Here is a 15,284-nt window from a genome sequence, read left to right as displayed (position 1 = left end):
AATTTTTGGAACACAAGGGCGCATATCATCAAAAATAGGCGGGACTTTGTTACTGACATTCACTGCAAGCTATACAATAGAATTATCTTGCTATGTTCGAATAATGGACAGCAGATACTTGATGTTATGCTTTCATTGAAGTCCTCGTCACTTTTTTAATGCACTGAAGTTTCTCATTTCTTTCACCATTAAAGATAACACCCAAGAGATTTTCAGAGGCTATGTCGCATTACTACAGCGGTCTGTGTTCGCCTCTATACATTCAATCACAGCCAAAGTGAGAGACAGAAGCATAGTCGTAAGTCGTTCGTGTTTGGTTCCGTCAGTTCCCTTTCTGTAAGCACCCTTTTAACGAAGCTGCTGCTTCTTTGAGTCACAGTTTCGATTACTAGGGGTTGAGGACTAAGCCTGAAGAAAAACAAGCTGGGCTTTGATGTGTTGGATGCAAACTTTACTGTGTGATGCACTTGTTGCTTTGGAAGTCTAGGTTGTTCAGCAGACACATCTAGAAACGAACCAGCCCATTTGTTTCACCACTAAGTTTCTCTGAAGATGATGGCGCAATAACACCATTTGGAGCAGTCCATGACTGTGTGAGTACTGTTGTAAGGATAGTCCACCGAAACTCTGTCACGTATGTCATCTGTTTGCTTGTGGGTTACTATGGACCAGGTGGCTCAAACTGGATGGATTCTAAGACTGTCATGTTGATGTTGCACAGACGTGCGTGCCTCTCCTTCTCCTTTTCTGAATGCAACGAAAATTCTCTCTTCTTTTACCACTAAAGACAACAACCCAATACAGCTCTTGTCACGTTACTATGGGACTCTGTTTGAACCAAAGTAGTGTCTAGTTGTTGGCTGAAGCACCATTTCTTTACATCGCCGTTCGTCAAATTGGAGATCTTTCTTTGATCATAGTGTACCTGATTTCTGAGGAATCCTAGGGGTCAAGGACTGAGTCTGGAGAAACAGAAGCTGGACTCAGATGAGTTGTGTGCGAGATGATGTTGCTGGGAGTCCAGAGTGTACAGCAGAACCTTCCCAGTCGCTTTACCGCCGGATTCCTCCGAATGCTCAATAATTTCCTTCGGAATAGTTCACGACGGCGAGAGCGCTGTAACGAGGTACGTCCACTCGAAGGATGTCGCGCGTGTCCGTGGTTACTTCGGAGCGGAGAGATGTCGCGCACTGCGGCTCCTACTGGAGGCCCTCGAAGGCGGAGTCGTCGAGCGTGTGCAGCCAGTTGAAGATCATCATGTTGCGCTCGTACTTGGAGAGCGGCTTGCCGCGCTCGCGCTCCACGTCGCGGATGGTGAGCGGCAGGTTGGTGGTGGCACGCTGCTTGACGACGCGCAGCACGGCGGCGCTGGTGCTGGCGCCCGGCACGGTGAGGTGCTGCTGCGCCGCCTGCTGCGGCGCCGCCCCCGCGCCCGCCCCCGCCGCCTGCTGGCCCAGCTGCAGCTCCTGCGCCGCGCCGCCCTCCGCCGACGCCTGGGCCTGGGCCTGCGCCGCCGCCGCCGTCGCCGGCGTCACCTCCAGCCGGTCCAGGTTGAACTCGCTCTGCGACAGCCGCTCCAGCGCCTTGTACGTCGTCAGCAGTCGCCGCCGGATGTAGTTCTGTCGCACCTGCACACAAAGAGTTGCGCCGTTACTCGCCTTGCATAGGTGGCTGGAACAGGTATCTCCTCCACTATCCGAGCTCCTTTATTTCCCTCGCACAATGCTCCACAGCTTGCCAGCCAGATCTGTTACAACTGGTGATGCTGCAATACTGCATAAACAAATTAACTGTCGAACAAAAGAGTCGCCATTAGGCTTTATTACACTACTGCCCATTAAAATTGCTACACCACGAAGATGACGTGCTACAGACGCGAAATTTAACCGACAGGAAGAAGATGCTGTCATGTGCAAATGATTAGCTTTTCAGAGCATTCACACAAGGTTGGAGCCGGTGGCGACACCTACGACGTGCTGACATGAGGAAAGTTTCCAACCGATTTCTCATACACAAACATCAGTTGACCGGCGTTGCCTGGTGAAACGTTGTTGTGGTGCCTCGTGTAAGGAAGAGAAATGCGTACCATCACGATTCCGACTTCGATAAAGGTCGCATTGTAGCCTATCGCGATTGCGGTTTATAGTATCACGACATTGCTGCTCGCGTTGGTCGAGATCCAATGACTGTTAGCAGAATGTGGAATCGGTGGGTTCAGGAGGGTAATACGGAACGCCGTGCTGGATCCCAACGGCCTCGTATCACTAGCAGTCGAGATGACAAGCATCTTAACCGCAAGGCTGTAACGGATAGTGCAGCCACGTCTCGATCCCTGAGTCATCCAGATGGGGACGTTTGCAAGACAACAACCATCTGCAAGAACAGTTCGATGACGTTTGCAGCAGCATGGACAATCAGCTCGGAGACCATGGCTGCGGTTACCCTTGACGCTGCATCACAGACAGGAGCGCCTGCGATGGTGTACTCAACGACGAACCTGGGTGCACGAATGGCAAAACGTCATTTCTTCGGATGAATACAGGTTATGCTTACAGCATCGTGATGGACGCATCCGTGTATGGCGACATCGCGGTGAACGCACATTGGAAGCGTGTATTCGACATCGCCATACTGGCGTATCACCCGGCGTGATGGTATGGGGTGCCAATGGTTACACGTCCCCGTCACTTCTTGTTCGTATTGACGGCACTTTGAACAGGTGACGTTTTCATTTCAGATGTGTTACGGCCCGTGGTTCTACCCTTCATTCGATCCCTGCGCGGGGAACTTGCCGCGCGAGCTGCGCGTCTAAACATATCGCCAAGTCGACTTGCGACCGTAGCAATTTATTGCGGAAGTGACTTGCTGCACGTTTTCCGCTTCCAGTGTGAACACCACGCAAGAAGTATCTGCAAGTAACTTGCAGCTTTTATGTTTCACATAAATAAATGAAAAGGCCTATTTTATTCGTAGTTCACCTGTAGCTACAGGGTGTTTCAAAAATGACCGGTATATTTGAAACGGCAATAAAAACTAAACGACCAGCGATAGAAATACACCGTTTGTTGCAATATGCTTGGGACAACATTACATTTTCAGACAGACAAACTTTCGAAATTACAGTAGTTACAATTTTCAACAACAGATGGCGCTGCGGTCTGGGAAACTCTATAGTACGATATTTTCCACATATCTACCATGCGTAGCAATAATATGGCGTAGTCTCTGAATGAAATTACCCGAAACCTTTGACAACGTGTCTGGCGGAATGGCTTCACATGCAGATGAGATGTACTGCTTCAGCTCTTCAATTGTTTCTGGATTCTGGCGGTACACCTGGTCTTTCAAGTGTCCCCACAGAAAGAAGTCACAGGGGTTCATGTCTGGCGAATAGGGAGGCCAATCCACGCCGCCTCCTGTATGTTTCGGATAGCCCAAAGCAATCACACGATCATCGAAATATTCATTCAGGAAATTAAAGACGTCGGCCGTGCGATGTGGCCGGGCACCATCTTGCATAAACCACGAGGTGTTCGCAGTGTCGTCTAAGGCAGTTTGTACCGCCACAAATTCACGAAGAATGTCCAGATAGCGTGATGCAGTAATCGTTTCGGATCTGAAAAATGGGCCAATGATTCCTTTGGAAGAAATGGCGGCCCAGACCAGTACTTTTTGAGGATGCAGGGACGATGGGACTGCAACATGGGGCTTTTCGGTTCCCCGTATGCGCCAGTTCTGTTTATTGACGAAGCCGTCCAAGTAAAAATAAGCTTCGTCAGTAAACCAAATGCTGCCCACATGCATATCGCCATCATCAATCCTGTGCACTATATCGTTAGCGAGTGTCTCTCGTGCAGCAATGGTAGCGGCGCTGAGGGGTTGCCGCGTTTGAATTTTGTATGGATAGAGGTGTAAACTCTGGCGCATGAGACGATACGTGGACGTTGGCGTCATTTGGACCGCAGCTGCAACACGGCGAACGGAAACCCGAGGCCGCTGTTGGATCACCTGCTGCACTAGCTGCGCGTTGCCCTCTGTGGTTGCCGTACGCGGTCGCCCTACCTTTCCAGCACGTTCATCCGTCACGTTCCGAGTCCGTTGAAATTTTTCAAACAGATCCTTTATTGTATCGCTTTTCGGTCCTTTGGTTACATTAAACCTCCGATGAAAACTTCGTCTTGTTCCAACACCAGAAAAATCCCCTGTTCTAAGGAATAAACCATGTTGTCTACAGCACACTTGCACGTTGTGAACAGCACACGCTTACAGCAGAAAGACGACGTACAGAATGGCGCACCCACAGACTGCGTTGTCTTCTATATCTTTCACATCACTTGCAGCGCCATCTGTTGTTGAAAATTGTAACTACTGTAATTTCGAAAGTTTGTCCGCCTGAAAATGTACTGTTGTCCCAAGCATATTGCAACAAACGGTGCATTTCTATCGCTGCTCGTTTAGTTTTTATTGTCGTTTCAAATATATCGGTCATTTTTGAAACACCCTGTATAAATCGTAGAGTGCCTAGCAAACGTTCCTTTGATGAAATAGCAGTACGGAAGTCTGTGTCTCATTTTGATATGACGGGCACTATTAACGTCAACAAACACTCCAGATCATTTGAGAACATTCTGCAAAAGTTTTCAAAAATATCCATGCTCTCGATACTAAGTTCTTGCAAAAGGTTATTATAGGCACCATTTTGCGATCTTCTCATTATCCACTCTCTGACTCAAATACTTCTCTTTTTCTTTTACACGTTTTTCATTGCAATTACAAGAGCTGCACCGTATCTCACCCGCCTACTTGTCATTTTATACTTCGGCTGACACTCGTAGTGGTACTGAAAGCATATGTAAACAGTATCAGCAAGTTGTTGACGCAAGTTTCTTGCCAAAGAACTTGCGGAAAAATCTTGCTTCATTCTTGCGCTACTGTGTAAACACAGCTGCAAGCGGCTCGCAATAACTTACGCAAGCGACTTGCTAGTGTAAACCCAGCTTACGTGGCTGGAATAGGTATCTCCTCGCTATCCGAGCTCCTTTATTTCCGTCGCACAATGCTCCACAGCTTGCCGGTCAGATCTGATACAAGACAGCTGGTGATGCTGGAATATTCCATAAACAAATTAACTGTCGAACAAAAGGGTCGCCACTAGGCTTTATCACGAAAAGAACTTCGAACAGTGAAGCTGGACTTCCTTCAACGAGTTACTACACTGAAGCGCCAAAGAAACTGGTATAGGCATGCGTATTCAAATACACAGACATTTAAACAGGCCGAATGCGGCACTGCAGGCGGCAACGCCTATATAATTTATTTAATAAAATTGCAGCCAAATAGCCATATACAGTTACTTTGCTTAACATTTTACATTTACATTTTACATTTTTGCATATTCATGTATCGATTTCACTCTTTTACTGCACAGTTATATGTGATATCGTTCACAGGCTTCGTTACACAGTTCACATATACATGTTGTGATTGGGTCGTGATAAGTTTTGTTTTTGCAGATTACATGATGAAAGCCGTGAATAGAAAGTCTACTTACGACATGTCGCAGTTGGAAGTTTGGTGCTGCCCATGAGCGGTTCGTCATTCCTTCGGTGCCATAGGACTCTGGCTATATTTTTTCTCGTTTGTCCTCCATGATCTTCAGTTGCTTTCTGGAAGCGCTGGTGTATCATATATCGAAGTTTGATGTCTTCAATTAGGAGTGTCTCTCTCGCTAGCAGGTACACTAGTCTAGATCTTGCTGTCTTTGAGAGACCTGGTGCTCTTTATAGATAAGTCGATTTTACCTCTTCTAGTGTTTCTAGATTTTTTCTGTCAGGTGGTCCCATATAACCTCCATCCCATAGACCAGGACTGGCAAGATTTTTGCGTTGAATAATTTCATGGCTGTTTCTAGACTGAGTAGGCGGATGTTTTTGATGTCCTGTATTGCTATTATTTCTTGGGCTGCAGGTTCTGTTGTATGTTTTGTGAAGCATTTGGCTGTTGGTTTCAATGTCACCCCTAGGTATTTAAAGTGTGATGAGATTTCTATTTTTTGTCCTCTGATGTTGATTTCCGCATTCTTGGGTGTTTTGCCTCCTTTTCTGAAAATCACCATTTCTTTGTTATGTTTATGTGTAGTTTGTGTTCACTGCACCATTTGTCTATTTTCTCAATGATTTTCTGCACCTTCTGTATATCTGTTGAACCTACGGCTATGTCGTCAGCGTATGCATATACATATACATCTTCTTCATTTTCTCCAATTCGGAGAACTTCTTCGGTGGCAAGAATGTACAGCAAAGGGCTCATTGGGTCACCCTGAAAGACTCCGTTCAATTGCAGAATGAGGTTCGAAAAAGAGAGGTTGTCTGTTATTGTGATTAAGTTGTATTCGAGGATTGACTTGATTATTCTTGCCCATACTCTATCTTCTCCCATTGTGTTTTCCAGTTTTCGGACTATGAGATCTCTTTTCAGTAGGTCAAAGGCTTTCGTAAAGTCTACGAACACTGTGTAGAACATTTGTTTCCTTTGTAGCGCATCATCGATGTTGTTTAGAAGAAGCCTGACTGCCGTAAGTGTTGATCTTCCAGATCTGAAACCCAATTGTTCTGGGAGATGACTGTCCACAGAGGCTTTGATTTTTTGTGTAATTATCTTAGAAAACATCTTGAACTGAGTATTTTCCAGGGCCATGCCTCTGTACTTGTTTGGGTCCGTTGGGTCTCCTCTACCTTTGTAAAGAACTTTTATTGTCGAGTGTCTCCATTGTGTTGGAATTCTTCCAAGTTCCAAGCATTTGTTAAATAGTTTGATCCATACGTGTTGGAGGGCCTCTTTCGCCTCTTTTATATGTTCATTATATATGTTATCGGGTGTTGGTGCTTTCTTGTTCTACAGTGCTTTTATTACTTCTTTTACATCTTCTTCATTTAGAGGTTCCCATATATTGTCTTTTTCCTTAGTTTGATGTTGTTTCTCTTTCTTTGAGGGTGTTTTCGATTCCTCGTTTCTTCAGTATTTTACTGAAGTGAACAAACGAGGAATCAAAACACCCCCAAAGAAAGAGAAACAACATCAAACTAAGGAAAATGCCTATATAAGACAACAAGCGTCTGGCGCAGATGTTGGATCGGTCACTGTTGCTACAATGACAGGTTATCAAGATTTAAGTGAGTTGAACGTGGTGTAACAATCGGAGCACGCGTGATGGGACACAGCACCTCCGAGGTAGCGTTGAAGTGCGGATTTTCCCGTACGACCATTTCACGAGTGTACCGTGAATATCAGGAATCCGGTAAAATACCAAATCTCCGACATCGCTACGGCCGGAGAAAGATCCTGCAAGAACGGGACCAACGACGACTGAAGAGGATCGTTCAACGTGACAGAAGTGCGACCCTTCTGCAAATTGCTGCAGATTTCAGCGCTGAGCTATCAACATGTGTCAGCATCCGAACCGTTCAACGAAACATCATCGATGTGGGCTTTCGGAGCCGAAGGCCCACTGGTGTACCCTTGATGACTGCACGACACAAAGCTTTACGCCTCGCCTGGACACTGGACTGTTGATGACCGGAATCATGTTGCCTGGTCGGACGAGTCTCGTTTCAGACTACATCGAGCAGATGGACGTGTACGGGTATGCAGGCAACCTCATGAATGCATGCACCCTGTATGTCCGCAGGGGACTGTTCAAGCTGGTGGAGGGTCTGCAACGGTGTGGAGAGTGTGCAGTTGGGACCCCTGATACGTCTAGATACGGCTCTGAAAGGTAACACGTACGTAAGCATCCTGTCTGATCATCTGCATCCACTCATGTCGATTGTGGATTCCGACGAACTTGGGTAATTCCAGCAGCACAATGCGACACCCCACACGTCCAGAATTGAATTACTACAGAGTGGCTCCAGGAACACTCTTCTGAGTTTAAACTCTTCCGCTGCCCACCAAACTCTCCAGACATGAACATTATTGAGCATACCTGGGAAGCCTTGCAACGTGCTGTTCAGAAAAGATCTCCATCCTCTCGTACTCTCACGGATTTATGGACAGCCCTGCGAGATTCATGGTGCGTATTCCCTCCAGCAGAAGTTCAGACATTACTTGAGCCCATGGCACGTCGTGTTGGACCACTTCTGCGTGCTTGCGGGGGCCCTACACGATATTAGGTGGTGTATCAGTTTCTTTGGCTCTTCAGTGTAGAAACAAAGTAACTGTTGAACAAAGGGGTCGCCACTAGGCTTTATTAGGAAATGGATGAATGACATTCGGATGACTTTCATGTCCAACTTCGAGTAGTGAAGCTGGACTTCCTTCAACGAGTTATTATGATGGTTGGTTGATTTGGGGGAGGGGACCAAACAGCGAGGTCATCGGTCCCATCGTATTAGAGAAGCGTGGGGAAGGAAGTCGGCCGAGCTCTCTGAAAGGAACCATCACAGCATTTGCCTGGAGCGATTTAGGGAAATCACGGAAAACCTAAATCTGGATGGCCGGACGCGGGTTTGAGCCGTCGTCCTCTTGAATGCGAGTTCAGTGTACAACCACTGCACCACCTCGCTCGTTGTGACTGTTATGACTGTTGTGTGTGAGACAAAGTAAAACATTTGTTAATAGAGAACAACAGCACATTTATTGGTTAAGAGCAAGTAATACCACCACAAGCTTCTGGCTACGATTATCGTAAGACATGCTACTAAACATAACTAAAAACCTACAGGGTGGTCCAGGAGCAACGGTCATTATCCAGGGATATAACGGTAACGATCATTTGAAGGAAAAATGTGAAGCAAAAACGTGCTCTAAATTGCATATCTCAAGTGCTATGACCACTTCTTCATCTTTCTTACCGTGAAACAAATCTCTTCTACTACAAGCTCTTTGCTTTCTATATTCTGCGAGATGGTAATATGGACCAAAACAAGAAGAAAACGTGTAGTAAACATGGCCTCTGAAATACGTATCTTATAAGCTATGAGCATTTCGTCATCCTCATTACTGTGAAACACATCTCTTCTACAGAAAAAGTGCTCATAGCTCTTAAGGTTTGCATTTTAGAGCCCATTTTTACTAGACTTCTTTGCTTCGATTGATCGTTCCCGTCACACGCTGAATACTGTCCATTTCTCCTGGGACATCTTGTATATTGGCAAAAACATGCCTTAAGTAATTTTTAGGCCTAGTTACTCGTCCAAGAGTGCAACCGCAATTCCATGGTCCTCGATTACGAAATGAGCCAATAGACGATCGCCAAATATCCCCCCCCCCTCACTCACACACAAGTCAGGCCTCTTCCTCTTGTCGCAAAACAATACGGTTTTATTATTTTTCACTTGATATGTACGTCTCCTTATCTGTCCTTTTTTATTTTTTATTTATTAAATCAGCTCACTCACTGTACTAATTGCTTGCAGCTTAAGGCCTTGCGATTGCACGCCACGGTTACGCTGTCCGTTTAAAAAGCTTCCTCCTTTTGAGCCTTCGCGAGCGGGAGGAATTACGTGCCCATTCAGCTGTTTCTGGAGAAACACCTCTGCCCACATTCTTGTTACCTAACAGAGTTCTTTCCCAGACTGCCGCGCGGGGTAGCAGCACTGTCTAGGGCGCCTTGTCACGGTCCGCGCGGCTCCCTCCGTCTGAGGTTCGAGTCCTCCCTCGGGCATGGGTGTGTGTGTTGTCCTTAGCGTAAGTTAGTTTAAGTTAAAATAATAGTGTAAAAGCTTAGGGGACGACGTCAGCAGTTTGATCTCATAAGATCTTACCACAAATTTACAAATCCCAGACACCGACCCAGACAGTCAATGTCCAAATCTACATTTAATCTGGGAAGTAGGAAGAAAAACTCGAGCAAATATCTCCGACAACGACGTGATCATCTGGTGCAGATTCGGACTGAACATGAGTGAGGTAAGAAATTGGTCGTTGTTTTTTCGGCGGAACCACTTCGTCCTTAGACTTAAGTGATTTAGGAAAACCACTAAAACTATCCCAATAAAACTACCAGAATGGCTAGCTACATTTAGGCTGCAGAGAAGAAGGAAAATGTATATACACTCCTGGAAATGGAAAAAAGAACACATTGACACCGGTGTGTCAGACCCACCATACTTGCTCCGGACACTGCGAGAGGGCTGTACAAGCAATGATCACACGCACGACACAGCGGACACACCAGGAACCGTGGTGTTGGCCGTCGAATGGCGCTAGCTGCGCAGCATTTATGCACCGCCGCCGTCAGTGTCAGCCAGTTTGCCGTGGCATACGGAGCTCCATCGCAGTCTTTAACACTGGTAGCATGCCGCGACAGCGTGGACGTGAACCGTATGTGCAGTTGACGGACTTTGAGCGAGGGCGTATAGTGGGCATGCGGGAGGCCGGGTGGACGTACCGCCGAATTGCTCAACACGTGGGGCGTGAGGTCTCCACAGTACATCGATGTTGTCGCCAGTGGTCGGCGGAAGGTGCACGTGCCCGTCGACCTGGGACCGGACCGCAGCGACGCACGGATGCACGCCAAGACCGTAGGATCCTACGCAGTGCCGTATGGGACCGCACCGCCACTTCCCAGCAAATTAGGGACACTGTTGCTCCTGGGGTATCGGCGAGGACCATTCGCAACCGTCTCCATGAAGCTGGGCTACGGTCCCGCACACCGTTAGGCCGTCTTCCGCTCACGCCCCAACATCGTGCAGCCCGCCTCCAGTGGTGTCGCGACAGGCGTGAATGGAGGGACGAATGGAGACGTGTCGTCTTCAGCGATGAGAGTCGCTTCTGCCTTGGTGCCAATGATGGTCGTATGCGTGTTTGGCGCCGTGCAGGTGAGCGCCACAATCAGGACTGCATACGACCGAGGCACACAGGGCCAACACCCGGCATCATGGTGTGGGGAGCGATCTCCTACACTGGCCGTACACCACTGGTGATCGTCGAGGGGACACTGAATAGTGCACGGTACATCCAAACCGTCATCGAACCCATCGTTCTACCATTCCTAGACCGGCAAGGGAACTTGCTGTTCCAACAGGACAATGCACGTCCGCATGTATCCCGTGCCACCCAACGTGCTCTAGAAGGTGTAAGTCAACTACCCTGGCCAGCAAGATCTCCGGATCTGTCCCCCATTGAGCATGTTTGGGACTGGATGAAGCGTCGTCTCACGCGGTCTGCACGTCCAGCACGAACGCTGGTCCAACTGAGGCGCCAGGTGGAAATGGCATGGCAAGCCGTTCCACAGGACTACATCCAGCATCTCTACGATCGTCTCCATGGGAGAATAGCAGCCTGCATTGCTGCGAAAGGTGGATATACACTGTACTAGTGCCGACATTGTGCATGCTCTGTTGCCTGTGTCTATGTGCCTGTGGTTCTGTCAGTGTGATCATGTGATGTATCTGACCCCAGGAATGTGTCAATAAAGTTTCCCCTTCCTGGGACAATGAATTCACGGTGTTCTTATTTCAATTTCCAGGAGTGTATATCGCGCTTTCGAAGAGAGGATGATTTTCTGACATCGATCCATGCGTTCTCCTTCTGCGTCTACACTTAGTCTGTAGGAAAGAAGGGAAATTACAAACCGCAATGAGATATCAGGCGCAGAGTGCAAATACCAATTGGAACAACATGGAGTAAGAAATCAGCCGTGTCACTCGTGGAGGAATTACTTTAACTGAACTATATCACAAAGTGATGAACCAAAGACATTCGAGTCTGCAAAGCCTTTCAATTACCTGTCTTTTAAATGTAACCAATCTATCATGCATAAAAGTGAGCCTATAACTGGAATTATATCACAAAACGTATAAGAAAATCTGCATACGTTATGCAATAATTCAATCAGTGTTTCAAATAATCAGTTTCAGCGACAACTGAACGTCCATTTGTTAGTAACAAATAACACTTTAGTGAGACACTACCAATGGTGCTGACGCACTCGCCATAAGCGAAGAGAGAAGAATGAGTCGTCTCACGTAAGGGCTCCAACATTTCGGGCTTTTGTATGCGTCAGAATATCGACTGATTGCTATTAAACACGGAAAATACTGCGGGTTGGCGGTCAGCGCTTTTATGTTATTTCATGGTTACTAATCACTTGCGAATCACGGCCAGACATTTTAGGCGATCAGGTTCGTCGTATAGGGTAGTTGCCGTTCTCCGGAGTGGAGTACTGTGTTCGAAACGGCAGTGCTCCAGTTCATTCACAGTGCTGCCTTTTTTTTTTTTTTGGGGGGGGGGGGGGGGTGCTGGGGCTTACGAACTCACCGATGAATTCCAACAACGAACTGAATCTGGATCCTAAATTTGAACGTTATCCCTCAAGTTAGGGAGAAGAAACAGTTTCACTCATATCCGATATTACACACTACTTTCTTAACGCACATCACGTATCTCTGTGAACAATATCACGTAGCATTTATTGCTATCACTTTTTATACGCAGTACCATGTTAGCGACCCGAATTCGCTCTTGCCATATTTTCAGTTCACCGTAATTGCCACAACTCATGCTGCTCATCTCAATTCGTTGTAGTGGTGTTGTGGACATGCACTTAATATTTTGCCTATTTACGTTGAAGAAACTGTTACGACGAAATAACTTGGCTGTTTTCTCCCTATGGTGTGAAGCGGAGTGGTTTCCTTCCTGTGATGTGAAGCAGAGTTCTTCTTCGTCACTTCTATATTTACTCTTCTCCAGAAGGTTTATCTTATTATTCTGCTTATGCACTCGCTCCCTGTCTCCAATTTCTTTCTTTCCCATTTTCTAAGATTCCATGATTCCTTTTGATAGTTTAAAGCGCTGCTAATAAACCTCTTGTTAATTTGTTTTCTTGTTTCCTATCTGTATTTTTTTTCAGATATCCATAAGCCGTCATTTATATAAGAAAATATAGACGAACTTACTGAAAAAAGCAAACAGAACAGCTTTCGACAAGAGCTTATGGAAATAATTTTATCGAAAAAGAGTCCGCTACTGAATAACTCATAAACAAAGTAAGGCAACTTAAATTTAACATGTCTCCTTTGAAACTCTAAGCAGAAACGAAATTCTGGCCGAAATGCGTTAGGAGGGATTCAGTTCCGAGCCGATGAGAGAAGTCAGAAGCTGTGGATCGTAATTACGAGTGAACCTTTACAACTCCCGAGGTGTTTTTCTTTTTTTTTCTTTTTTTTTTTTCGTGTTAGTCACTCCGAAACTGGCTACCAATGACTGCGACTAGGTCACAGCTGTTTGGCGCACAGAAGTTGCATAGGGAAAGAGGCTATCGTTGGTCCAACACCACAGCAACTACTATTGGGGTGTTAATCCCAGATCGTTTCTTACGTGATCTGGGGTGTAAGTTTTGTAAAAATTTTGGTTCCAGAACTAGCCTTGCCTGCAGGGAATATACTCCAATATTACGTTATCTACGGAAGGAATCTTGATAGATGTTCAAGCAAAAGAATATTTTGGATGAAAGACTGCATTTTTCAAAATTTGAGCTTCAACTACATTCAATGGCAGCAGTGCCTGCAGGTCATAAATAGACGAAGAATCTCAGAGAAAGAAGAATCTCAATGACGTTACTTTTCATGCAGAAGAAATTAATATTTAAAAGAGCCCAACAATACTTTGCTGTTTGCTCTCTTTGGTAGCAAGATTAATCTACTCGACTGCAGAAAAAAGCTTCCGTAGCCAAACTCATTAAGACGTGCTTGCGCACCAGTATTGGACTCGGAATAAAGCCGATTAGAATCAAGGTAGGACAATAAATTTTCAGCGCCAATATTTGGTCAACAAGGGAAAGAAATTGGTGGCGTGGAGTTCCTGACCACCGGAACTTCGCGCCAATGTTCAGGGTTAAAGTAACAAACTTCTTCGCAGCTCCTCTGGGAAGTGACAACCACGAGGTACCTGGATTTCCTGCAAGCCACGCAACAAGAGAAGAGCAATAAGATATCAGCAAAAAAGGAATGTTAACAATACAGCCCGTTGTGTCTGCAGGAGCAGCACACACTACTTGTACCGTGCCTAAGACAAGACCATGGGGTCTTGCAAATTGTCGTGTGTATATGTGAGAGAGCGCGCGCGTATGTATGTGTGTGTCTGTGTGTGAATGAGAGAGAGAAAGAGAGAACTGATGGCATGTGTTGATGGTGATGCGTCGGCCAATTGAGGTCGTTACCTCGGCGTCCCCTTAGTGCTGTTTATTAGAGAGGCCCAGTCTATGTGCTAACATCGGGTTCCACCCTCTCTTTCCTATTTCGTCATTGCAACACAAGCAGACCCTTAATATAAGAAATCAGGAAGTCCTCCACAGACTCGACAAGGAAAGGGATGTGGAGCAAACACTGCCTAGAAGAAGGGACGAATGACAGGACATGTGTGGAACAATTCCAGTGAAACGGGTGGGAGCTGTGGAAGGAAAAAACTATAGGTGAAAACAAAGCTTGGAATACACCCAACAAATAAAAAATGTAGATCTACGTATCGTGCTACTCTGAGATGAAAAGCCGTGGAAGGCCTCATCAACCCAATCAGTAGTCTTCGCTGTAGTACTGTTTGCATTAATCCAAACGACAAGGATATGCACTTGACAGTTCGTAACTGGGGGAGGAAGGAACGATAAACCTCTCCCATTAGGACTTTTCCTCGGATAGCAGTACAGGGTTCAAATGGCTCTGAGCACTATGGAACTTAACATCTGAGGTCATCAGTCCCCTAGAACTTAGAGCTACTTAAACCTAACTAACCTAAGGACATCACACACATCCATGCCGGAGGCAGGATTCAAACCTGCGACTGTAGCGGTCGCGCGGTTCCAGACTGACGCGCCTAGAACCGCTCGGCCACACCGGCCGGCAAGTACAGAGTTCCCGCATCCAAATTCAATGATAGTTTCCTTAGTATGGGATGATACTGATCCGTGATGGCAGAAAAACCTCCTATGCTAAGTATACAATCAATTTCTGAATGTATATTTCGGTGCGTAAACTTCGCAAATAGAAGATGAACAGCCTGATGCACGTGAAAACATTTAAAGAAGGGAAAGCTGAAAATAAAGTTGGCAAGTTACTTTTCAATACGTTTTAAGTCTTGTGTGTAATAACTGAAATATTTTATCTGTATTATCTGTCAATATTCGTTTTCTTTGTATAAAATGGTTCAAATGGCTCTGAGCACTATGGGACTTAACATCTATGGTCATCAGTCCCCTAGAACTTAGAACTACTTAAACTGAACTAACCTAAGGACAACACACAACACCCAGCCATCACGAGGCAGAGAAAATCCCTGACCCCGCCGGG

General features: G+C 46.1%; 1 protein-coding gene across 1 annotated transcript in view; it reads right to left on the bottom strand.

Moving 5' to 3' along the window:
- Positions 1–1,199: 1,199 nt before the first annotated feature.
- The window catches only part of LOC126195714 (uncharacterized), a 586,112-nt gene continuing 572,027 nt past the window's right edge, over positions 1,200–15,284 (bottom strand). The window contains exons 6-7 of the mRNA XM_049934342.1: positions 1,509–1,628; positions 1,200–1,412 (exon numbers count right to left, since the gene is read on the bottom strand). Coding sequence (XP_049790299.1) covers positions 1,200–1,412; positions 1,509–1,628 — 333 coding nt within the window. The remainder of the gene's footprint in view (positions 1,413–1,508; positions 1,629–15,284) is intronic.

The sequence above is a fragment of the Schistocerca nitens genome, chromosome 7, assembly GCF_023898315.1.
Source record: "Schistocerca nitens isolate TAMUIC-IGC-003100 chromosome 7, iqSchNite1.1, whole genome shotgun sequence".
Taxonomy (NCBI): domain Eukaryota; kingdom Metazoa; phylum Arthropoda; class Insecta; order Orthoptera; family Acrididae; genus Schistocerca; species Schistocerca nitens.
Note: the sequence above shows the minus strand (reverse complement) of the source record. Positions and strands in the feature narration are given on the sequence as shown.